Source organism: Dryobates pubescens, chromosome 22, assembly GCF_014839835.1.
Source record: "Dryobates pubescens isolate bDryPub1 chromosome 22, bDryPub1.pri, whole genome shotgun sequence".
NCBI classification, from domain to species: domain Eukaryota; kingdom Metazoa; phylum Chordata; class Aves; order Piciformes; family Picidae; genus Dryobates; species Dryobates pubescens.
In genome coordinates, this window is record NC_071633.1 from 13,166,850 (window position 1) to 13,191,508 (window position 24,659).

Consider the following 24,659-nt stretch of genomic DNA (forward strand, 5'->3'; position numbering starts at 1 on the left):
GAATTGGCTGCCCAGGGAGGTGGTGGAGTCACTGTCCCTGGAGGTGGTCAAAGTACATGTAGACATGATACTTCAGGTGTCATGGTTTAGTGGCCGTGGTGGTGGTGGTAGGTCAATGGTTTCACTTGATGATCTTAAGAGGTCTTTTCTAACTGAAATGATTCCATATAATTTCATATCATATCACATATTTATCCACATTGTAATGCATGATAAAGAGGATTTTGAAAAGTTGGTCTAGGTTCAGTATCTCAATCTGGAGTACCAGTATGTATGTCTGAAAAAAACTGTCGTGCTTGCAGTCATTACTGCATGAATGTCTGTGTCCACTATGACTTTCTTTTGGTGTTTTTTTTTGTTTTTTTTAAGCAAGAATAGTTTTATTACAATATATTGAATAAGTCATGCTTGTTGATTCAAAATATATACATATTTTTAGTATTCTTAAGAACAGATTTTTTTTGAAGTAGAGGTTTTTAGTATAGATGTATATAAGAGAAAATAAGGTGGTTTTGTGCAGCATGTGCACAGTACACTCATTTTATTTATTGATTTTAATATGTGTTTTTTTTTAAGATGCTGTCCATTTCTGAAAGCCCATGCACAAGGGCCAAGAGTTTCCAGTTAGAGGGGAAAAAAAAAAAGCTTCAACTGTTCACTTTCCTCAGTGTAAATCTGGATTAACTGCACAGACTTCATTGTACGCCTTATTACTGCGGATTTACATCTGTGTAGTTTACACAGCATAGTGCCAAGAGAGCAATTTTAGTGGAATTTAATGTGATTGGGAATGAAAGAATAGAGATGTTTATCAGAAAACTGTTGGGAGATACTACTTGAGTCTCTTGCACTGTAATTTGAGAAATGTGTTTCATTTGGACAGCTCTTTCATGTGAAGATACAAAGGAGTACAGTACTTGTGTATCTACCTGCGGCAGAACCTGCCAAGCACTGTCTGTGCCAGAGACATGCAGTGGTGATTGTGTTGAAGGCTGTGCTTGTCCCTCTGGAACATATTTGAATTCCAAGACTGAACGATGTGTACAGAGGTGGGTAAAGCTGCAGCTGCAGCCACACTCACTATTTTATACCACTGCACTTGCAAGTCAGAGAGCTATGAACATGTAGATATTACTCATCTGTACACTTGGTTGGATCTTGGAACTGTACAGAATCTATGTGTTGATCAAAGATAGCTCTTTATAACACCAATACTCATGCAGTGTTGCCAAATATAGGTATTTCATCTTGCCTGGTGTTTGGTATATAAGAGCTACAGGTGTCCATTTTTGTATAGAATTCCTGCTTAGTTACTGATTTGTTTTGGAATGTGCTCAAGTTATGTGGCAGTATGTATTGGCAGATACTGGGATCAATTTCTTGTATTTAAAACCCAACCAACCAAGCCCACAAAAACCCAGCCCTCCCCCACATATTCCCCCCCCAACAAAAATAAACCTCACCAAAATGAACAAAGCAGCCAGTTGAACTGTGAACAATGATTAAATCAATATTTGGTGTTTTTTTTCTTCTTTCAGTTTGAGCTAATCATTCTTTCTTTCTCTACTCCAGAACTGAATGCCCCTGTTATTTTCAAGGAATTGACTATCCCCCTGGAGAAAATGTTATGACATCTTTGGGCAAATGGTAAGACACAAATCTGTTTTTTCTCCATAGTAAATGACATCTCTTTTAGAGCTCTGTCAAATCATTCTGGTTACCCTCTTGGGGTTTTGTTGCTGCTTTGGTGGGGTTTTAATGAAATACAGAGAGTAAACCTGCATGAGCTTTTTTGTGCATGTTTGCACAGAGTTTCTTTGGAACCTAGGTTTTCAGGCTGCTGTTTATCATCCAATATACTGAAGTACAGAGTAGAGAGAAAAGCCACTATCACTTTGTAGGTCCATACTAATGTGGAGATCTCCAGAAAACCCCAGACATTTCCTCATTGTCCATTCCAGACAGTACTGGCAGTCATGGGAAGGGGCTTCTACAGGTAGTCTCTTTCATTTGTTTCCTTTCGTCCTGCTTCTCAAGGGTCTAGTTTAGCTAATTACACAAAGCATTGAGGTGCATGACTGGCTGTAATCCATGTGATCATTCACAAATTGTTTGGGGTACACAAGCATCTCCAGACATAACAGCAGAGTGAGTGTAACACACACAGATTTTGATTCTGAACCTGTTGGTTAGCAGTAAGTGTGATGGAGTTCACGGGTTTAGGTTCTCTTGTGAGGGACAGAACCTGAAGTGAAGCCAGTGCTACTACATAGCTTTTCTTCCATCAGGGCTTTGAGCTGATGGTGAGAAAAAGGGAGCATTTGTAACAGTGCTAAAAATGTTTGTGTGAGAGTCCATACCCAGAGCTTGCTGTAATTCGTACATGTCTGGTTAGAGTTTTGCTTTGCTGATGCTATTGCTTCTTGCATTTTTGTTTCAGATAATGATGATTCTTTTATGTACAGGGTTTGGTTTATTTTTACTGCAGTGACTTCTTTGGAAGCAGTATAGTGGTGTATTTATGTATTTTTATGTCAGCCCAGGCATTTAAACTCGTAGTTACATACAGAAAACAAAACTCTTACGTGTAGTTAATGTTCTTTAGGTGGGAAGGCAATGCATGCCTTATCCACAGTTTTAATGTTCAATGAAGGCATTTATACAATTTATATCAATTCATGCTGTATACTTCATCATTAAACAGAAAATGTGTTTCAGACCTTCCAAACTCTCATTACATCTGCTATGTATTTTTGTTGCAGCCATTGCAGGGATGGAGTAATGAATTGTGATAACAACATCATAGGTGAGTGAAGAATGGGGAGGGACATTCCTTGAGTTCTAATGAATAAATATACTCTAACCTTCATGGAACCCCTTGTCTGTAGTAAACATTGTGTAATACATACAAACAACTTGCAGGAGGAGCTCTATAGTTCAGGAATTATATATTTGAAAGCAAGGCAGGTGCAGAGGAGCAACATACACTGTTAAATCTGAGCAAGTTTTTTCCCCCAATGCTTTACTTTTTTGTTTGTTTGTTTGTTTTTTAGATTGCTAATGTAAACAATCTTAGCTGCATGACAAACAGCACAACTTCAGTAGGACAAGGAAAGGTTATCTTTGCTCCATAAAACACTGATTGTAGGAACTGAATGCTGGCAGTACTTTTTCCCAGAATTTTTTTTTTGGTTATTATCTCTCTTTCTTTCTTTCTTTCCCTCCACAAACCCAGAGTAACTGAAATATGAAGAAATAGTTGGGGTGGTGGTACTTAAGTATGACCAAAGCTATTTTATACTTAAGTAAAATATAGCATGCTTTTTTTATTAAGGTGTATTTTCATTTTATGTCATTAAGTACTATGATCCAAAAACTGCTTCTTTTGCTTCAATGAGAGACTTCTGTTTAAAATTTTGGTTCTAGAATTGCCAGTGCTTTGATCTTTAGCAAAAATCTGTTACCCATGTACTGATTTGACAGTTATTCAGAAACCCTCACCCTAATAAATAAATTAACAAGCCCAAACAAACAAACAAAAAATCCAAACAAAACAAACAAACCAAACAGAAACCAACCAAACCCACTTAAAACACTGCCACCACTTTGGACTTTTCTGTGGCAGGTACACAGTATGCTCAGCACAACCCAAAAGCAATTTTAATTGAGTTGTTTTGGTAGTCAGTGGCTCCAGCATGGAAAGTCCCAGCTCTCAGACCCTTTTTTGTTTGTCTATTTGTAGTGGGGGGGGGGGGGGCGGGGGCGGGGGGGGGGGGGGGGGTTGTTTGGTGTGTGTTTGTTTTTTCTTTCCTTTCCCCCCCCCCCCCCCCCCCTTTATTTCTTTTCCCCCCTGTTTGTGTAGATTTCAGTTTCTGTGTTGGTAGCATTTTGCATTTCTGTGTTGGAGGGCTGATTCCTGACTGTTTAGAAAGTCCTGTCACTGACTGAAGGAATACATTCATTTCAGTATTCTGTACGAGATTGATAGGGGTTCTCTGAAGCTCAGGAGAGACAGGCAATTGAATGTTATTGGAAGCTACACTTCTATGTTGCATGTTGTCAGAGTAGATCTATTGCACACCTTTATGGAATACACAATTTCAGGTGTCAAGACCAATGTGCTTATGACTTTTTTCCCCCAGCACACAGCTGCCCTGCTGGACAGATTTATATTAACTGCAGTAATTCCCAAATCGATCCGGTACTCAGCAGAGAGCGAACTTGTGAGAATCAGCTACTAAACCTTACTTTCCCAGGACACCTTCCTTGTGTTTCAGGCTGTGTCTGCCCACCTGGGTGAGTACAGACATATTTGCATCTTTTGGAGTACAAACATACATGACTACCTTCAGTAGCAATTGAGTAATTCTGCTGAGGTCATACCACATTTCTACTTTGCAAATGTTGAGGTGCCAGGGTGTGAGCATCCACTTTGTGAAGGCTTGCCACACAATGATATGGGCCACTGATGGTGTAAGAAATGGTAAACTAAGAGCCAAGTGGAGACAAAGGTCTAATATCCCACAATTATCAAAACAAGATAACAGAAATACAGAAAGGGTGCTGAAATTATTTGATCCAATCCCTGTACTACAGCAGAATTGTTTACCTAGATAATTTTTTCTTCCTGATATCTAACCTCCCATCTGAACATTTCACTGAGAGGCTTGTTTCTTAATACTTAAGGATGATTTTCATTATTGCCTCCAAATCACAGGCTTTTGTGATGAAAATGCATGTGTATCTTTTTTCATTACTTACTGCTTTCATAAGAACTATGAAAAGATAGAAAACTGAAAGCTGTAGTATACTATAATTGTAATGAAGTTTTGTAACTGAGAAAGGAATATCATGCCAGGTTTTCCTTCAAAAATTTCTAAGTAATCACTGTATTTCTGAAGTGGTGCATTATATCAAATAACAGATAAGGAGCTTAAACACATTCCTGGAAGATTTTCTTAAAGTCATCACTTTCTAATTTACACAAAGAAAACAACGAGTTTTGTTGTCTTAAATGTGCCTATGGACAAACAAATCTAATAATAGGTTAAGAATGCAATTAATTTTCAAGTATTTTTAGAAAACTAACTTTTATTAGAAGTAATTACATCAGCTGCATCATGTTTAAAAGTATATCTCAGATGACCAAATGCTGTCCTTTTGGCATGTGTTTAGCATCATTCTTCAAAAGACCTACAGCTCTTCAGTTTAAGAAGCAAAGCTCAGAATTCACTATTATTAGCACAAAAATAGAAGTGTAGTGTTCTGTTCATATTTCTCTCTGTATGGCTCTGCTACATATTTTTCATGTTTTCCATTTTCTTTTCCATTTTCTTGTTTAGACAGAGTTTTGCAGAGGTCTTCAAAAGATTTACTGTTTTCCAGACAAATAAGGATTTGCACCCCAATGGTGATACTGTCACGGCTATGCTCTCTGCTGTGCAATTCTATTACAGAGACTGTGCCAATCTTCTTGTATTTGGGGGCTTCAAGAACTCAGATTTATCTACATTTGGGGTTTATGTTGATTTTTGTTATGCCTTACATGATTTTTAGCACTGAATCCTACCCACAGTATTCATGAAGAAAATGGTACAATTTGAGGGCATGTAGAAGGAGGTTTGAATTCAGTGTGCTTAGTTTAAAATATTTGAACTTTGAAAAAAATTGAGTCATAGCCCTGAAGTCCCATTGGTTGATAAGAGGTACAGCTGAGGGGGCATAGAAAGTTATCAACCATCACACCAATATAGCTATCGATAGCTCAAGGACTTCTTATTTATGACAGGCTGGGAGAAAGTACAGGTATGGCTCAGCCTTCTGTCCCCTGTAGCTCTGATGGGACCTTGAGCAGCACAGGAGGACCCTCTGCTTCAAGCCCTTTCTTGAAACAAAACATCTTGGCAGGGGAGGAGGAAGGAAGTGCTAATATAAGTGTTCTAACCCTTGCTCTTTCAGTCATTTTCATTCCCATTGTTGTTGTCCAGGGAAGAGGAAAGAGCTGTGTGCTACACAACCTGTTGAAAACTGATTAGTGTTCTGGTCCAGGTTTGTGGGCAAAAGCACAGAAGCATTTAACTCACAGGAGACACATTGCTTCCAGTGGTGCTTTTATCAAGATTATTTACATATTTATGTGTATGTGAATGAATAAAACTATAGACAGTGACAAGATAGTGATGAAGCTGACTTTAGTAGGCTGAAGTGTGATAGCTGTTATTGTATCTTTGCAGTTCATTGTAGGTTAGACAGTAAATGTAGGCATCAAGAAAAATGATAGTTCAAAGGGGAGCTGTGCAAGGCCTCTCTGTAGGGTATTTGTGGTGAATTCTTAGATCATTGAAATCTATCCATTTGCTTGGCTTCACAAGAGAGAAAGCTGTTATCACTTGGGTTAGCCAGGGTAATAGTGAGGAAAAACCTGCATTTTCTGTTACCTTGTCAGTGTGATGCTCTTTGTGTCTGAATGTGCCCTGTTGAATTCTAAGCACTGGGAATTTCAGTCTCACAGTTTATTGCCTTCAAGTGACACAATACTTGAAGTAAGTATGGATTACAAAGAACACTTCACATACCCTGGGGGAAAATTACAGTTTTGCTGCTTGATGGAGGAGGGAAGTTTATGATGTCTAGACATTGCTATTAAGAAGAGCTGCAGTGTTGTAGATTTCCATCTGATAAATAACACACTGAAGAAGAGTCTAAGTCATAATATGTGCCACAAATATTTACTTTAAAATTTAGTCTAGTTGCTTTATTTACTCTTGCCAGACAAGAACTCCTCTATTGTTTCTCTGTTAATGGAATCTTTTTCAGAATTATATTAAAAAAAAAAAAATCTCTATCTAGGAGTTGTGATTATAAAGCATGGCTCCTGCATCTCCTGGAAGATTTCTTGGCTGGAGTGAAATAAAAGTTAATTGGCTGAGTTACAGCAAATGTGGTGAAATATAGTTTCCCTGTCCTCAATATTTGTGTGCTAATGATTAAGCCTTCAGAGGGTTAGTGGCTGAAGGGCTAGTGCCCAAAATGTAAGCTGTTGTTTTTCAATAATCATAATCCCAATAATTTAAAAATTCAGGAAGATATTTTTGTACCTAGATAGCAAATGTACTTCTGCTGAATGTGTGTTTTTTGTTCTTTTTTTGATAGCCTTGTTAAACATGGGGATGTGTGCTTAGATGCGGATGAGTGTCCATGTTCATGGAAAGGAAAGGAATACTTTCCAGGTGACAAAGTAATTTCTTCCTGTCATACATGGTAAGCAAAGATCTATTTAGGTGATTATTTCATTTTAGTTGTGTATTTATGGATTGATTATTCTTTTCTGTTTCTTAATCATAACTTGCACAATAGACTGATCAATAATTTACCCTAACTTTGTGTTTACACTAATTTGAAGAGCTATTAAAATGACTTTTTAAAAGGTTTTATTGATTCAGGGAGCTTTTATATAATAAAATTAGAGCTATTGGGAATTTTTCTTTAAAAAGCTTGATTTTAAAAAATGGGAGTTTTTATTATCAAGGTTATTTATATTCATATTCCTTGGTTACTGTTCCTAAAGTGCAGGTGATATCCCTCAAATACGGCATCTGAGTGACATCAGTTAAGGCTTTCTACTTACTCATTTTTTCATTTAGCATTTCATCTGAGCAGTCTAGGGACCCAAAACATAGCCCTGTGGCCATAAGTATACACCCACTACAATGACAAATTAAGGAGAGAACCAAACAGCATCATGTACTGAGCATAGCACAAGATAAATCAGCTGCTAATTTTGTGTGTGTGGATAAGATAATCAATTGACTTTTAAAGGAAGTATAGCATACTATTCCTGGGTAAATGTAGCACATATCCTATAGCTATCTATATGTCTATGCCATTTCAGTAAGCTTCGTAAGAGCTAAGATATGAAAACACACGATGTCTGCACAGTCCTGAAACAAACTTCTTTCATGATGATCCCTGCCTGTTTCTGTCTCTGACTCTTGAATGTTGCAAGCTGGCACTAAGCAGCACTGTTTGTCTTAACAGAGCCTCAGAAAAATCAGTTGTACTATCACAGAATCATACAATGGCTTGAGTTGGAAGGGAACTTAGAGATCATCTACTGCAACCTCTCTGCCGTGGGAGGTTGCTGAAGGCCTCATTCAGCCTGGCCTTAAACACCCCCAGGAAGGAGACATCTACAAGCTCTCCTGGCAACCTATTCCAGAGTCCTGCCACTGAAGAACTTCCTAAGATCCAGTTTAGATCTACTTTCCCTCAGCTTAAAACCATTCCCTCTTGTCCTATTGCTAGACACCCTCATGAAAAGTGCCCCTCCATCTTTAAAGCATCAGCATAGTGATAAAGCCTCCTTCTCAGCAGAGCAATTCCTTACTTTTGTGCCCTTCTTTTAGCTCACCAGGAACATTTAACTCATGTCACCTGGTAAACTACTTCTCCTGGCCTGCACAGCTCTGTATAGCTTAGTACAGTGAAGGCTTATCCAGTCAGCACTAATCACTGCCTTGTCTGGATGTCATTGCCCCCTCCAGCCTTGGGCTGACTGCCTACCTCTGCCTCTCGTCAGGTCCTCAGTATCTGCTCTAGAAGATATTTGTAGCCCTTTGGTCGACTGGTGAAACGACTTACAAGCCATCTCCACTGGGCAGGCAGGTAAAGCGACCCGGGTTATTCACCCCCTTGTTTCCAAAGGCCTTTCCAATTGGACCTGGCGTGGGATTGCTTGCATCAGAAATAGCTATTATATCCCTTTAATTTGCATGAGACTTCACCAAAGGCAGCAGCAGTGCAGGCAAAAAGACACTGGATATTTAGCCTTCACATTTTTGGTTTTTTACTGTTGTTGTTGTTTTTTTTTCCCTGAGGCCAGGCCCATAAATTATTTACAAATCCTTAATGCTGTCATGACTATTCTAGTATTCCATGTCCAGAAGCAAAGACAGATTAAGTGATAATGGATTTTTGACAGTTTCACTGAAAGACAGAAGTCTGCCATGAGCTGTGCTTGATACCAAGTATAGCAAGTCTTTGAGACGGTTGTGTGTGTGCAGGGGTGTAGTGATATATGAGGGGAAATGCACGTGTTTGCTTGTGCAAAACATGAGAATACTCCTGAGCAAACAAACCCACTTAAGCACTCAGAACAGTTATAATGGTTTCAGTGTTTAGAGCATGGAAATAGCTTGTGTTGATATTTAGTATCATCTTATTCGCATCTGATGTAGTATTAGCAACTTAACTATTAATCTGATTTGTCTATTGAACAGTAAAATGGCAAATAATGTAATTTCTTAAATTGACAAAACTAGCATTGGAGTGCCAGGAATGTTCAGCCTAAGTTCTGGGGTCTGGGTGAACTGCAGCTCTAGGTTTCCCAGTTTGTGTTTTGAGTGCAATGGCCTGAAATTGTTATGTGCTGCTAGCTAAAGGTAGCAGAGCAGCAGTTTGGTGCTGTGTTGTGCAAGGTAAGGTAATTGCTGCTTTTTTGCAGTGTTCTGACTCTGTCTTGTATGATAGCAGTATAAAACATTAAACTGACAGAAAAATTATTTCTTGGTCCTTCAATTATGTGTTGCCAACCATTAGTGATTTATGAAGTCAGGTTAGTATTTAGTAGTAAAGTGTGAAGCATTCTTTTAATCAGGAAAGCCAAAATTTAGTATTTTTGAAACTAAGCATAGATCTGTGCAAAAATTGTATCACATGCTGTCTTTATTTGAACCTATATTTATAAAATATACCTGTGGTAAAGCTATATCAGGGTGTCAGCTCTGCTGTCCTTGTTGAAGCAAGTTTTTTAACTGTCCAGGTGATTTAGAAGCATAAAAAGTAATATTTGAAAAACTAAAATAACATTGGGGTATAGGAAATTAAATTCTACCCTCTATAAGAAACCTTGCATCACTTCTGAAAATGCTGTTTCCATTGCAACAGGGTGATGCAGGATGAGCGCTGTAAAGCCTTGCTGTCCAGCAGTTACGAAGTGAAAGTAATTCAGAAAAGTCTGAATAGTCACTTGGTATATGTGTGATTAAAACATTTTGATGCTCAAGGAGACCATACTCAGAACTTGAACTATTCTGGAAGCCCAGCAAAAATCAAAAATTGAGCAAACCCAAAAATGCCCAAGAACCCAAACCATGGGGTTTTTTTTTAAGCAACCTAAGCACCAAAATAGTGATACTGAAATTTCTCCTTTGCACATCAGTGAAATGCTCATTTAAGTAGAGACTGTAGTAAAAGGACACATTACTTGTTGATTCTAGGATTCAGCTTGTGTTGAAATAAATGTTCTGTGACAAGTTGAAAAAGAAAGCTTTAGCTTTTGTGGTACATAACTGACCAGAGAATAAATTGTGTTGCTTCCAGTGGCATTGTTTGTTTTCTTGTTTCAACAAAAGAAATGCCCCTTGATGTCTAGATATTACAGCAACTATAAATTTTAACAGGAATAAACACAAGCTGTATGAGTTCCATATATACTTTTTCCCCCTTATCCAATCAAATCAATTTATATGTGCTGCTTTTAGTTAGAATTTGAAAATGTTTCTGTCTGCAGTCAGCATATTGGCATGGCTTCCCCCTACCCCATCCCCCAGTAAAATAGCTGTAATCTTTGTCTGTGGCTGCAGTTGATATTACCATTATTGGTCATACATTTTTCAGCATTTGCCAGCATGGAACATTTCAATGCTCCTTCCATCCTTGCCCATCAATGTGTACTGCATATGGGGATCGGCATTACAGAACGTTTGATGGACTCACATTTGACTTTGTTGGAACTTGTAAGGTTTACCTGGTTAAGGTGAGACTTTTTTTTTTTTTAAGCCTTTGTCTAATGGCATTTAAAACCTACCCTTCTACTTAATTCCAATCTGTATATTTTATTGAGGCCTACATGCTGTTTTTTAAGCTTTGATATTGCTTAGAGTTTGAATCATAGAACCATAGAATCAACAAGGTTGGAAAAGACCTCAAAGATCATCAGGTTTAACCTGACACCCAACACCTCATGACTACAAAACCATGGCACCAAGTGTCATGTCCAGTCCCCTCTTGAACCCCTCCAGGGACGTCCACTCCACCACCTCCCTGGGCAGCCCATTCCAATGGTCAACAACTCTCTCTGTGAAGAACTTTCTCCCCACCTTGAGCCTAAACTTCCCCTGGCACAGCTTGAGACTCTGTCCTCTCATTGTGCTGCTGGTTACCTGGGAGAAGAGACCAACCCGCTCCTGGCTACAACCACCCTTCAGGTAGTTGTAGACCTACAATAAGGTCTCCCCTGAGCCTCCTCTTCTCCAGGCTAAACAATTCCAGCTCCCTCAGCCTCTCCTGGTAGGGCTTGTGCTTGAGGCCTCTCACTAGCCTTGTTGTCCTTCTCTAGATATGTCCAAGAGTCTCAATGTCCTTCTTAAATTGAGGGCCCCAGAACTGGACACAATACTCAAGGTGTGGCCTAACCAGTGCTGAGTACAGGGGCACAATGACTTTCCTGCTGCTGCTGTCCACACTATTCTTGATGCAAGCCAGGATGCCATTGGCCTTCTTGGCCACCTGGACACACTGCTGGCTCATGTTCATACGTAACATAATAATTATACACTGAGTTTTCTACTAATTTAACTATATAATGATATACATACTTGTATTAGTATATTTTTAAATGTCCTTTTTTTTTTCTTCAGGGTACTTCAATCAGTTTTTCTGTTGTTATAGAGAATATTAACTGCTTTAATACTGGAATCATATGCAGAAAAAACCTTTTCATTAATGTTGGAAAATCTTCTTTAATATTTGATGATGAAACTGGAAATCTAGTAAGTTTCAGCACTGATCAAAAGCTAGTATATGTAGTTCTCTGTTTTTTTTTTTTCTTTCATTAGAAAAACTTGCTGTGCCACACAAGTAGTAGATCACAGTTGGATTGTTCAGTGGAAAGCTTAAAAAAAATCTTGTTGGTATTTCACAAAATATGAGAAGAGATGAATGTTTTTCTTTTGTTTAGACTTCGTTCCTGTATAATGTCTTTAGAGAAATCCAGATAATTTTAAAACAGCAGGAGTTTTGCTAATAATTTTGCTAGAACTAAGAGGTTCATCTGGTTTAGAATGTATAGGAAGAATATTACTTTACAGTCAAAAAAATACATTGCAGTCCCTGGTATATACTCCATGGCCTGAATTTAAGTTTTGTTTTGGCCAAACTGCAAAATTGCTGTGAATATTTAGTAATTTCAGTGTAAACAGTACTATTTACAGTTTATAGTCTCATTATGCAAGGGAAATTGTGTCTCTTCACTTTCACAAGTTATTGTACAATGATACAAATAATTTCAAACCTGATTGTTATTAGATGGAGAGACGAATGCTGTATGTAAATAAGACAATTAAACAATTCCTTATTTGATGCTTCATGCATCTCTATACTCACCTGTCTTAAAAAAGAGCATGGGGCTAAAGACCTGCTGAATGCAATGAGGTTTAACTAAGTGAAAATCATACCCAGGAATCTAAACTTAATTATTTTTTCAACCTCCAAAATGAAGCATTAACTTTTTATTCTTCACTCCAGTTGCTGTTTCCAATTCTGTAAATCTGATATGAACCCAACTTTTTAAAGAGGAAGATCATAAAAATTGTCCACAGTTCACAATCAAAACCCAGACCACTTTTGTTTAAGCACTTATCCCTCTGTATCCTTCTGTGTCAGTTTTTGGACTTCTGTCTGAGAATGATGTTGTTGATGTTATTTAGGTGTGTTACTTCCTGTCAAGTGAACATTTTGTGAAGACATTACTTACATTATAGCGCTCTTGTTTTACTTCCAACAGAGCTTGTCTAGTTACATAGATGAACTACAAAAGATACTGTTCTGGAAAGCTGGATTTTTCACTGTTATTCATTTTCCCAGTGAGCACATCACCATTCTTTGGGATCAGAGAACAACAGTTCATGTACAGATTGGTCATCAGTGGCAGGTAAGTGGAAGCCAACAGTCTTATGTGCATTTCTTTGAGGTATGTCAAAGGTATGAGACATGTTATCTTTCAGATAATGGACAATGTGTTATAAACTGTGTGTGAACTCAGTGGCAGAGTTGAGGAAAGAATCATTTGACTACCTTGTTAATTAAAATCTTTCTCATTTACTTATTTTTCTTTCCCAGTCAGTATTTACTGTCTAATTTCTCTAACAACAGAAATAAATATCTGAGACAACGTTCTTCTTCTGTACCCATTCCCTGTAAGAGTGGAGTAAGTGTTATTTTGCTGAAGCACAAAAAAGCACCTACCTAGCAAACAGGAACTTCTTTTCTTCAAGGATCAACTCCGTTCTTAAAGGCTTAGAGATAGTTAATTGAAAGGAAATAACATTGGTGTTGTCAAAATACTATATTTTCCATAACATTATTGTAAAGAGCTGAACTGTTTTGGCTGATATTTAGACGCAAAGGATCAAGTCCTGACAAATTTATTAAGCCTCTGAAGACAGGAATTTAAGAAGCAAGTTTTGCAAGCAGTCATGGCAAGTAGTGTTTTGTGTCACGTGGAAGTAGATTCTATTGTTAGTGTGTGTGTTTGTTTTTTGCCCAGGGTAAATTGACTGGATTATGTGGAAATTTTGATTTGAAGACAGTAAATGAATTCCGGACACCAGATAATTTTGAATTAACAAACTCACAAGAGTTTGGAAGCAGTTGGACAGCCGTAGAGGTATAAACTAAAAAGAATGCATTTGCTTGTAGATTTTTTGCTATTATATCATGTAATTTATCTAGAATGAAATCAGAAATGCCTTCCTGGAAGTGTCAGACAGGCAGCAATGCAAATGGTCATGTCAATGGTTTTTACAAATATCATGATCCATGAAGAAGTAGGACATTATTTTTTTTTCTGCACAGCACTACAGTGAAGAGAAAAATACTTCACAATATTCAGAATCTACAAGTGGTTTTGTGGCTGTTGATTGAACAGTTGTAATTTTTTACATAAAGGAAGAATTGTGGGTTCACTTTAGACTGTGTTGTCTCTTTGGCTGATCTTTGGTAGATGAGAAATACATAATTGTGAAACCATAGCAAAAGAAGGAGAAAATAATCTTTTCATGTGTTGTACTGTTGAAAATGAATGTATTGTGTCTAGTGGTGTTATAGACATGTTCCTTCTTATCAGTTTGGGTATGAAGATGGAATTTCTGACGCTTCTAATGTATGTTATCCAAATGAAAGTTGTTATTTATGTAAGCTACGCTATTCAGGTGTAAGGACTGCAGGTTGGAACTGCATGGCAGCTCTATTTAGACCTACATGTATATATGTGTCTTTGTGATGCACTCAAATGAAATATTTCTTCAGATTGTCTGCTTCTCCTTTTCTGCAGATTGCCATCCCCTTTGATTTGCATGTCTTAGGCTGGCTTTACTTTCAGAAATGATTTCTTTGTTTTTCATTTTACATGTCTTTTTAAAGAAGACAAAGCAAGTTTTTTGAACTTTGCAAGTTTAAATACAAAGTTGTTATCAAACAAGTTTCTCATCTTGATTTTGCCTTCTGGTTAAGTGTGTTGACAGCTCTGACATTCGAAATCCATGCAGTATGAATCCTCTTAGAGAGCCATTTGCCAAGAAGGAATGTGGAATATTGTTAAGTGAAGCATTTGAAGCTTGCCATCCAGTGGTGAGTTGGGGTCAATATAGAAAGATGTGAAAATAAGCATATCACTAGAGAGAAACTTTACTCTTCAATAGGCATCACTTTAAACTTTCATATTTTCTTGCATAACATAATAACTTTGAGTACTAGAGCAAAATAGAATGTGAAGAAAGTATAACCCATACCTCTTCTGATTCTCAAATGTGACTGGCCTATCTATGCTTAGCTGACTTAGACAGTCAGCCACCAATTTACTATTCTGTGATACAAGCAGTCCTATTAGTCCCCTTTGTAATTAATGCAGGCAGTTATACCAAATTCATATTATCTTTTTGCATCCCAAGCACTATTTGAATTGGTATAACCTGTTGCCTTATTTGGCTTTATTATTGCTTACATTTTATGTATATCTAACTTTTATAAAGCTTCTGAGATTTATTGGTTTTGCTTTATTTTTAATCCATTCAGAGAGAGTTTCTCTTGTTTCAGAAGCTTCTTTGTAGATTAGTATGGTTTAAATATTACACATGGTCACATGAACATCCTAGTGTGCATGTTTCTAATGGAGCACTGATTTAATTGTGTTACTAAGTACTGTACATGATTTTATGATATGTTCTAACAAACTGTTTTTCTTGTCTTTCAGGAAACATTTCATTTAAAATCCTTAATACTTTGAAATCTTATATATAAATTGTTAATGAGTCATAGCTTTGTATTGAGGTAATTGTAGCCAGTGTCTGTATGAGTATTTTTCATAAGTGATATTTATGTTTCTAGATTGACGTCACCTGGTTTTACTCAAATTGCTTGACAGATACATGTGGTTGTAACCAAGGAGGTGACTGTGAGTGTTTCTGTACAAGTGTATCAGCATATGCCCATCAGTGCTGCCAGCATGGAGTTGCTGTAGACTGGAGGTCCCCTAGAGTGTGTCGTAAGTTTGCTTAACTAGCATTGCCACTGGCTGCGTTCATCAGATTCAGACATGAAAAATTGATTGCATTATCATGTGTGGCTGTGAATTGAATTACTAAGCCACGCTGTAAGTGCCTCTTGTGGCCCTCCATGTCCATTGTAGTCTAGCTTGGTTGTGCACCTCTTTCCATATTTGTGGGTGGTGGTCTTCTATTTTTAATTCTTTGACCTGTGATGCGAAAGGAAACATTGTGGGAAGTCTGCATTAAGATGCAGAATGCATCCCTCAAACCAAAGTTGCAGCAGCTTAATTCCCAACTTCAGGACAGCTTCATTTCCTAACAGAAACATAGCTGCCTTTGTATTGCCCCCCAAAGCAAGTGTGAAATGTAAAGGTCTTTTGAAGAAAAATAAAGTAGTTTTTTTTAAAACAGGACTTCATTATTACTTTATTATTCCTGTTCAGCAGGTCTCAGAAGCTGTAGAAAATCTGAGGTAGTGGTTTTTTGGTTTTTTTTTGGTGGCATCTAGTTCAAATGCCTACCAGCAGTCATTTCCCCAAAGGTGTGATTAAAAAGGGCAAGATATAAAGAAGGGAAGGAAGCAAGCATTTTTCTAACTTTGCACATGCACAGAGCATGCAGCTTGCTCAGTCACACAGCAAATATACCCTACAGTGAGAGGATTACTCAGAATGTTTTGTAGAAATTGTACATGTGTTTTAATGTGAGTGTGGAAAGACAGCAAAACTTAACCACTAGAGGTCACAAAAAGACAGCTGTAGATATGTAAGCTTACTGTTTCTTGCTAGAAACCAATGTTTTATTGAAACCAGTATAGTTTAAATTGGTATTTTATTTAAAGCACTGGAGTAAATACTTGGGAATAATTTTTGAGTATGTTTGTGTATGATCTAACTTGCCCAAGCATTTGGCTTACCCCTTAATTGTAGACAGTAATAGGAAGTCTGTTTATCTGCAGAATGCCTGCAAATGTGTTTCTTATATTTTTATTTTTCAGCTTATGATTGTGAATATTTCAACAAAGGTATGTCCTAAAGCAGCTGATAAAAAGTCAGTAGAATTTTTGTTTGGGTTTTATTATTAATTTTTTCAAAATAAGTCTTAGTGTTTTATATAAAAATAATTGTGTTCATGAAAACAGTTGTGAATGATAAATAGTTAAACAGACAAGATTCTATTTTGCTGGTTTATTTTGCTTTTTGAAATGCTTTTAATGTCATAGTTGGGTTTTTTGTGTGTTTGGTTTGGGGGGTTTTTTTGGCCTTTCCCAAGAATATTTTAAAATTATATTTCCAGTTATGGATTATGATTAAACAACTACATCAGTAACCAATAAACTATTCAACTCACTAGTACTAGTGACACTACTTGCTTAAGACATATTTGATGCCCAGTGGGTCTGTTAAACCAGTGGTGCTCTGGTGGGCATCCTGCAGAGGGAGCTGGCTATTAAGATATTTCAACTTTTCCTGCCAAAGTGGGGATTAACTCTCCATTTAGGTGTATTTTACCTAGCTTTAAGTTCCTGAGCAGCAAGCATTGCTGTGACATTAGTATGTCTCTCAGAGAGATGCAAACTTGTACTTTTGCTAAGTAACCTTTGAGCCTGCACTGGGTGCTCTATGGCTGTATTAACTCTGGAATCCATATTCAGACTATTTTAAAGTTCTGTTGTGTCTGCATAGTCAGACATGGCACACATACAAGCCCTGCAAGACAGCCTGATGTGTGGAGTGGTCAGGACTCCTGCTATTTCTTCTATAGCTCTTTTTATCAAGCTCATTTAGAAGACTGTCTATCCAGATAGTTTGTGATATTTTGGTCTTCTGTTAGACTCCATATTGCAGCAACTTGCCCACAGAAAGATTTCAGAAAAGGATGGAATTTAAATTGGGAGAGACTTGTGCAACATGCCAGGTCCAAACAACACATCCAGGAAATTTGCATTTTTCATATACTGACTGCCAATGCAGTAAAATGTTGTCTGAATCACTATTTACACCATTAATGTAAATAAAGACCAGCTGAACATAAAAGGTGATTCCAGGAACATAAAAGGTGATTCCAGGTTCCTTTTTGGTTTGTTTTATAAATGAAGCACAGTTTGATGTAGGTGATCTTATTGCAGTTGTAGCAGATTGACATCTGTGGTAGCAGCCAAGTGAAGTTAGATGATAACATGTACTTCTGAAGTGTGTAATTAGTTTTACTTGTTACTGAATTCTCACTGACAGAAATTAGTTGAAATAGTGGAGAGCTGAGCATGTGACCAGTTTGTAACAAATCTAGTTATCATATACTTTTCAATTTGTATCTTGCTTCTTTTTGCTAACTCAGCTCATCTATGTTCAACATAGTATGTTTTAGAACTGCTAGTGGGGGGAAAAGAGTTTCTTTTCTACTTTAAATATAGTAGCACTCCCCAGATTTACTTAGTTTTGGAGACAGAAGGTTTAAAAAATGTCTTAGATCAGAGAGATATTTCCTCTATAACTTTGTCATGAATCCAGAGTGAAATAGTTCCAGTTCTACTAGAAGCAGAAGCCTTTTGTCTTTGGTAAGGGGAAATTCTCGACTGGTAGCTGTAGTTTCTCAGGCTTTGGATGGGACTGAAATATGAGCCGTAAACATATAATAACATTTCCAGAACACTGGATGTTTTAAGTAATTCTGAAGATGTTTTTCAACTGCCTGCACTGAAGGTAACCAGATATCACTATACACGTTTAACTAGGTGTGGACTTGTGTTCTAACTGGCTACTTATTTATGCCATTAGAGTCTGAAACTTTGCAGTGCAGATTCAGAATTTCAAAATCCTTAATAAAATTGAGTTAAACAGACTAGAGAGGACCAGAATATGAAGGCAGGCTGCAGATTGCAGTCCAAACTTTTAACCTGTTGGAACGGATTTTAAGGTTCGATGGTATTAGATGCAACTATAAGCTGAGCAGTTCTGCTTCTACTTTAGACATATACTTGCTGTGTCCTATCTTGTGGATAAAATGGTAGTGAGGTGAATTGCCCAGGTGTGCTCTGAAATGCCTGGTTTTAACAGAGGGTTTTGTAGAAATAATTTCAAATACATTTAAAAAATGAACTTTAAAATACTTTTCTGCACTGAAATTGAAACTAAATGAGCAGGTGGGACACTGCCTCACTTCCCAGTGTTGTGTTTGTATCTATGCTCAAAATGTTCTTTGATACTTCACGACAACAAACTTATATTGCCTGCAAAATGCTTCACACTTTGGACAATAATAAAATGGATTTTAAAGAATAGTAAGAAGCATATCATCAGTTCAACCATACAAACTAACATGGATTTCAGGATGCTCTGTAGAACACCATTTATTTCCAAATCAAATAACTGAGGGGTCAACTAACTTTAATAAAATTACTATGAAACTGAAGTGGGTGAGAGGGAAGAAAAGAAAATCTTGAAATCTTGAAATTTGAAACTAGGTAGCTTGGGCAGTTTTTAGAACAGGTATTTTTTCAAAGAGTTTGGCTTTGTTTTGGTTGTTGGCTTAGGTTAATGTGTGGCACCTAAAGCTATTTTCAGAGTAGAAAGATGTGTTTTACATTATGTGATGTGTCATAATCTTTAGAGCTGAAGCATTTGTGAAACTTGCTATGAAAGATAATTCAGATTTTTTGTTTTCTCAACAGCTCTGGGAAAAGGTCCATATAAAGTGGTCAGCTACCTGGATGAAGAACTTGTAATGGCAGTGAAACTGGTGGATGGTGTTGTTTTTCCAGTGAGAAAAGAAGATATTGTTCCTGGACATGCAGTGAGCTTTATGCTCACTTCAGGACTTTATAAACCCAAAGCACATGGTAAAGACACTGCAGCCTAGGCAAATTCTGCCACTGAGTATAAGTCTACATTTAAGAATAGACTTGGGTGGAAAAAAATAAATATTTATCTGTCACCTGTTCAGGCATCTTAATGTTTTCTGCCAAAATTTTCATTTGGTTTAATTAGATGATTATAACTTTATAAGTAGATACTTCTGGTTAAAAAGCAAAACTCCCCCAACCTTCAGAAGCACCAAACTGGTGGTGTAACTCAGTGCTCTAGATAGGCATTGCTCCCTCCCCCTGTAATCTATCAGAAATGGAACATGGGAAAGTATAGGAGAGAAATTATACAAGTTACTCCCTAATTCACTCAACTTGCCACCATGGCTCAATGTCAAGCCACTTGTAGAGAGATGGCATTGACACTTACTTGAACCGTGTAAGGATATGTACTGCACATTTATTTTCTTCATGTCCTGAATTAAGTTTCCACAGAAGGAATGTGTTGCTTATTCAGCAGATGAAAGCAGCCTTGTACACCTTCAGAGAGGTGGGGAAAGCTTACAAGAGTATATTCAACACTTTGTGTCATTGAAATGCTAGAATGGTCTGCAGACACAACTTTAATACCACCAGAGCACTTGAGTCTCTACACAGTTTTACTGCCCAGAGTCCCCTGATCAGCTCTTTGGACAGGCTGAAGATGGCTGTCTTTGTGTAATTAAAGAAGGGATATGGGTCACTTGAAAAAATGACAAGCATGTGATTAGTAATACTGCTGTCTCTAGAACTGACACAAGAACTGATGTAACAGAATATCCAGGGCCAGACTTCTTTTATTAGTCATAGTTTTGAGACACTTGTACATTGCATTCAATTCGGATTTGGAAAGGGATGGGCAGTTCTACTGTTCTGTTGCCTTAATCTCTTGCTAAGGATTTAACTTTGTAAATGGAATGTGTGCTTCGTGGTCAAATTTGAGTAAATTACAGGCTGTGGAGGAGTTTGTACAATCAATACAGTATTTCTCATATCCATATCTTCATTTATAAGACATTCTTGGTCTTTGGTACCTCAGAAAAATTAATGTATTTTACTAGGTTCAGACAAACTGTAGACAAGGGAAAGTTTAGATCATTGATACATTGAATTTGCTGTAAGGCAGGTATTATAAATCACACTGTCCATTGTCACTTACCAAATAGCTATTTCTACAGACAATTAATAAAATATGTATTTCCAAGTCCCACTATGTTTTTAAGCTTAATTGGAGTGTTTATGCTCAGAAGACAAGTTGGTATTCTGAAAGTGTTATAGCAGAATGTGATTTGTTTTCTATGCATTCTTTTTTTCAAGAAATGCTATCTAGGCCTGGAGGGTTAGTTGGTTTTACAGTACTTTAATGGTTGTTTCCAAGAGAATAGCAGGGTTTACAGCAAAACAGAATGAGGTAATACTGTGAGTAACAGATGCCTGCAACAGACTTAAGATCTACCACTCTGCAGTTGGTTGTATAGAGCCTCACTTGAAATTAGTAGTACTGTTTCCAGGGTAAGGTATCATGTGGGCACATTTGCCAGAAAACAGATTTTGCTATGACCTTCTTAGGGGAAAGGCTAGAGAGCTGACTGCTTAGAAAAGCTGAATGCGAAATACATCTCTGTAATTTGTTTTTAATGAAAGGCTGAGCTCTTAAGCTATTAATTCCTGATGGCAAATGTTACTTGTAAGGATAGTTAGATGGAGTTTAAATTTTTATTAAGTAAATAACTTACTGCAAGCGATCAACTAAAATTCTCTTTGACTTGGAGGGCTGTACTCCTTTATCCTGTTAGGGGCAAATGTCTTAATCTGCTTGTATTCCTGTTGCAATCTGTAGTGCATTTAGAAAACTAAATATCCATCAGAATCTAGCACTCTGAAATCCATATATTCCTTAAAAGATTCAAAATATTTTCACTGGTAAGGGCAAAGGCAGCTTTCTTTGCTCACGCCTCTCAGTAGAGGTACATCAGAATGTGTTTGGTTTATTATGCATATACCAGCAAGTAAATAAGATCTGTGGTTTTTCTTTGTGTTTTGTTTGTATTGTTCATTTGTGTTGTTTGTTTTCAGATTCCAGCTTGATTTCATTTGAAACAGCTGAGAGACCAAATTATTTTCTTCAATTGGTCCCCAATAATACTCTTGTTCTTTCCAAATGGAAAAAAAATGAAGAGTTTCACAACAGCTCTACATTTGTCATTCACAAGAATACATGGCTTTCAGGATACAGTTCCTTTGAGTCATTTGCAAAACCAGGATACTTCATCCACATTTCAGCCTCTTCAGTTGAGCTTTTGAAGTACCATCATTCAGAGGAGTTCAGACAGTCAACTCTTTTTAAACTTGTGGGTAGGTGATTAAATTTGTATTTTATGAACAGCAGTTTGCTCTCTGTGAAAATACAAGCTAAACAGTATTGACATTTCCAGAAGTGATGAGATTATTTGTTCCTATATCACTGGGAGCTGTGGATAATCTGTGAAATGCAGGCTCAAAATCTTCCCTGAGCTTTGTAGTGAGGATGAGATCTTGTTTTGTTGTCAAAAGACATTATATCGCCTAACATACAACTTTGCCAGCTGGTATTTGCCAGATGGTTTTGGAAATACATAGCCTAGTGTAGTGCATACATCTGGGCAATACTTGCCTCACAGGAGGTGAGGAAATTCTTAAGGAGTAGAAAAATTGTGGTGTAGAGTAATGGATTCACAAATGGAATAGAAAAGTACTGAAAGCATCTCAAAAAGCTAGGTTCTGTGGAGGATGTTTTCTCTTCCTTTCCCTCCAACTGCTGCCAAGAGAGATTTTTCTGTATAGTACATTTTCATTGCAAGCTTTGTGGCCTCCTCAGAGGTTATGCTATCTGGTGCTAAGAACATTGCCTGTAGATTTTACCTCTCAAATCTCCTGTTTCCCAGGAAAAACGTTTTGACTTTTATCCACATATCCACTTGGAGGCTCTGTCTTTTGGCATGTTATACTCTAGTGTTTCTGGCTCAATCAAAATAGAGACAGATCCCTCTTTTTGGCCATCTAGATGTCTGTTTCTCTAATGTTTCTTGGACAGCTACAGCTCTTGAATATGCAATGTAGACTACTGTGAGAATGTTTCAACCTGAGAGATTCCCTTTCTTGTAATAGTCCTATTTCGCTGGAACCATAAGGATCAGAAAAGTAGGAGATATTCTTAGGGTCCTTTGCAGGAGCTGGATGCAGTTGCTCCCACAAGAACTGATGACAAAAATCACATCTTAAAAAAAAAATCACTAATCAATCAAACTCTTTCTTTTTTAGATTAGTAAAGAAAATAAATAATAGGAACAACTGTTTTCACAAATTCTTAAACATCTGGGAACCATGCACTAAAATAAAGATGGCCTTACAGGTCAAGAGTGAGAGGAAAGAAGCTATAATGGCCTATGAAATAAAATAAAGCAAAGCAGATTATTCATGAAACCACCATTTGCTTTAGTGGCTGCTTGGTACATCTGATATATCTAAAGCTTTCATGACTTTATTTATGAGCTTCAGCAGCAACTAGTGCTTGCTGAAACCCAGACTGGCCTTTGTGTGGTGCATAAAATTCCAGCATCACTGCAAGCCTTTAATGTGCTGTAATTTTAAATGCATTTGTTTATTCATGTAGCAGAGTATTAATAGGTATTCTTGGCAGTTCCATTTAAAAAACCCAGTTCTTCTTTCTTTGAGACTGAATCTTGTATTATAAGCAAAGTAAGAAAATGAAATATTGTAACAAATGAAGCATGGCCTGGCCATGTTTTACAATGACTGCGTTGAATCTTAGCACAGACAAATCCCGGGCAGGCACTGCCTTCTGTGACAGAAGAGGCCAACTGTATGACTAGTGGAGCTTCTCGTTATCAAAACATTGAATTAAAGTGTTAATGGTGGCATTGTGAATCTGCCGATGTTTTGCAGTGCGTTGTGCTGACAGCCTAATGCAGCTGTTGACTGGCACACTCCAACTTCAGAAAACATGACAGATTTTGTCATTGCCAAATGCCTGTTGCCTCTTGACAAATGCTTGTAATCACAGAGCTGTTGAGGTTTTTGAACAGCAGAATTACAGAGCTAATGGTATTACCAGGATGTTCGTACAGCATTTCAAGCAAGGTACTTTTTTTTTGGACATAACAAAAATATCTCCATAGTCTTTTATCTTTGAGAGAGGAATGAAGAAGGTTAAAACATGTTCCAATTCTCAGTGGTCATCCATTAACACAGAGTGGTATGTCTTTTCAAGTGTGAAGTCTTTACCCTCCAGTCATTATACCAAAAAATCCTATCTATGCCAATGGAAAACTAAAACAATTTACCTCAGCAAGTGGGATCAGATCAAATGATCAAGAGGCATTTCTTTAATCACCACATCCGAGGGCTTGGGTTTCAGAGTTTTATAAGCAGAGAACCATAGGGCTCGAATCTTTCTCCAGTGCGCTTTCACAAGGGCCAGCCTGCTGATGTAGGGTAATTACATGGTCTAAAAATACAGCAGCATTTGTTTAAGTTAATGGAAAAGTTACACCAGCCCCAGAGTGCACAGGCAAAAGCATATTGAGTTTCCTGCTGACTATTGTAAATGCTTTGCATATTAGATCAGAAACTCTTGAACCAAGAACAGCTATTCCTGCGAAATCAGAGGATAAATATCGGGAGCAGAATAATAGGCCCAGTAAATCCCCTTGGCCAGAAAGTTCCTCATGAGACTTCTTCGTGCTCTGTGACGCATGTTCAAAAGGAGGAATTTTAAATGACCTGATCACCACGGCAATCGATATGTGCCCGTTTCAAGTCAGCTGACGAGTCACTTTTTCCAGTTTCATCGCGATAAATAGTGTCACATTGAAATACTTCGCCTATAAATTGCACAGAAGTGATGGGATAACGCTGCAGAGTATTTTCCATGAGAAGGCAGTTCCGCTTTTAAATTGGGTTATTTTCACGACACTTAGATTTGTGTGCTATCCTGCACCCACAGACATTTGAGGGCTGAGTTGGTAACTGCATTTGAATATTTAGAGTATGCTTACTGACAAGAAAATACATTTTGCATTTTATCTACCTAACACACGAGTACAGAGGTCTCATGTAAGAGTCATCAGTTCACATTTGAAATTGCAGGGAAATTCATGGATGTAGGGAATAGATCTTTTTATGGATATAGCTGCAGTTTTCTTACCCTTTCT

General features: G+C 37.5%; 1 protein-coding gene across 1 annotated transcript in view; it reads left to right on the forward strand.

Moving 5' to 3' along the window:
• Positions 1–24,659, forward strand: part of OTOG (otogelin) — an 83,092-nt gene that overhangs the window by 25,567 nt on the left and 32,866 nt on the right. Inside the window, exons 20-33 of the mRNA XM_054172041.1 lie at positions 884–1,049; positions 1,573–1,647; positions 2,763–2,806; positions 4,143–4,296; positions 7,153–7,260; positions 10,678–10,816; positions 11,700–11,831; positions 12,845–12,991; positions 13,607–13,726; positions 14,572–14,688; positions 15,445–15,601; positions 16,603–16,629; positions 19,276–19,443; positions 21,523–21,801. Coding sequence (XP_054028016.1) covers positions 884–1,049; positions 1,573–1,647; positions 2,763–2,806; positions 4,143–4,296; positions 7,153–7,260; positions 10,678–10,816; positions 11,700–11,831; positions 12,845–12,991; positions 13,607–13,726; positions 14,572–14,688; positions 15,445–15,601; positions 16,603–16,629; positions 19,276–19,443; positions 21,523–21,801 — 1,833 coding nt within the window. The remainder of the gene's footprint in view (positions 1–883; positions 1,050–1,572; positions 1,648–2,762; positions 2,807–4,142; positions 4,297–7,152; positions 7,261–10,677; positions 10,817–11,699; positions 11,832–12,844; positions 12,992–13,606; positions 13,727–14,571; positions 14,689–15,444; positions 15,602–16,602; positions 16,630–19,275; positions 19,444–21,522; positions 21,802–24,659) is intronic.